The sequence below is a fragment of the Neopelma chrysocephalum genome, unplaced genomic scaffold, assembly GCF_003984885.1.
Source record: "Neopelma chrysocephalum unplaced genomic scaffold, ASM398488v2 Primary Assembly neopelma1_95797, whole genome shotgun sequence".
NCBI lineage: Eukaryota > Metazoa > Chordata > Aves > Passeriformes > Pipridae > Neopelma > Neopelma chrysocephalum.
This window is the reverse complement of record NW_020924458.1, coordinates 3,704-4,036: the sequence shown is the minus strand read 5'-3', so window position 1 is coordinate 4,036 and position 333 is coordinate 3,704. Positions and strand designations below refer to the sequence as shown.

At 52.3% G+C, this 333-nt stretch overlaps 1 protein-coding gene across 1 annotated transcript in view; it reads left to right on the top strand.

The window, feature by feature from the left end:
* MCM7 (minichromosome maintenance complex component 7) overlaps positions 1–333 on the top strand; it is a gene marked incomplete at both ends in the record, with an annotated part of 6,152 nt that overhangs the window by 2,121 nt on the left and 3,698 nt on the right. Inside the window, 2 exons of the mRNA XM_027708230.1 lie at positions 1–8; positions 125–179. The exon at positions 1–8 is cut by the window's left edge and continues 105 nt beyond it. Of these exons, the coding sequence (XP_027564031.1) occupies positions 1–8; positions 125–179 (63 nt within the window). The remainder of the gene's footprint in view (positions 9–124; positions 180–333) is intronic.

The window sequence follows — 333 nt, the reverse complement described above, 5'->3', positions numbered from 1 at the left end:
ATCGACAGGTGCAACAGGTGAGACCCCAAAAACACACCTGGGACCCCAAAACTGACCCCAAACCCACCTGTGTGACCCCAAAAATACACCTGAGACCCCAAAACTGCCCCCAAACCCACCTGAGTGTCACCGGGGTCTTCCTGCTCCTCCTGAGACCGGGGTATCGACAGGTGCAACAGGTGAGACCCCAAAACTGCCCTAAAACTCACCTGAGTGACCCCAAATCCCTGTTTTTATCCCAAAATCCAGGGTCTGCTCTCAGAAACATACCTGGAGGAGCATCACCTGTTTGTTATTGTTTGTTTTTGTAGGGTCTCCTGTCTGAGACGTACC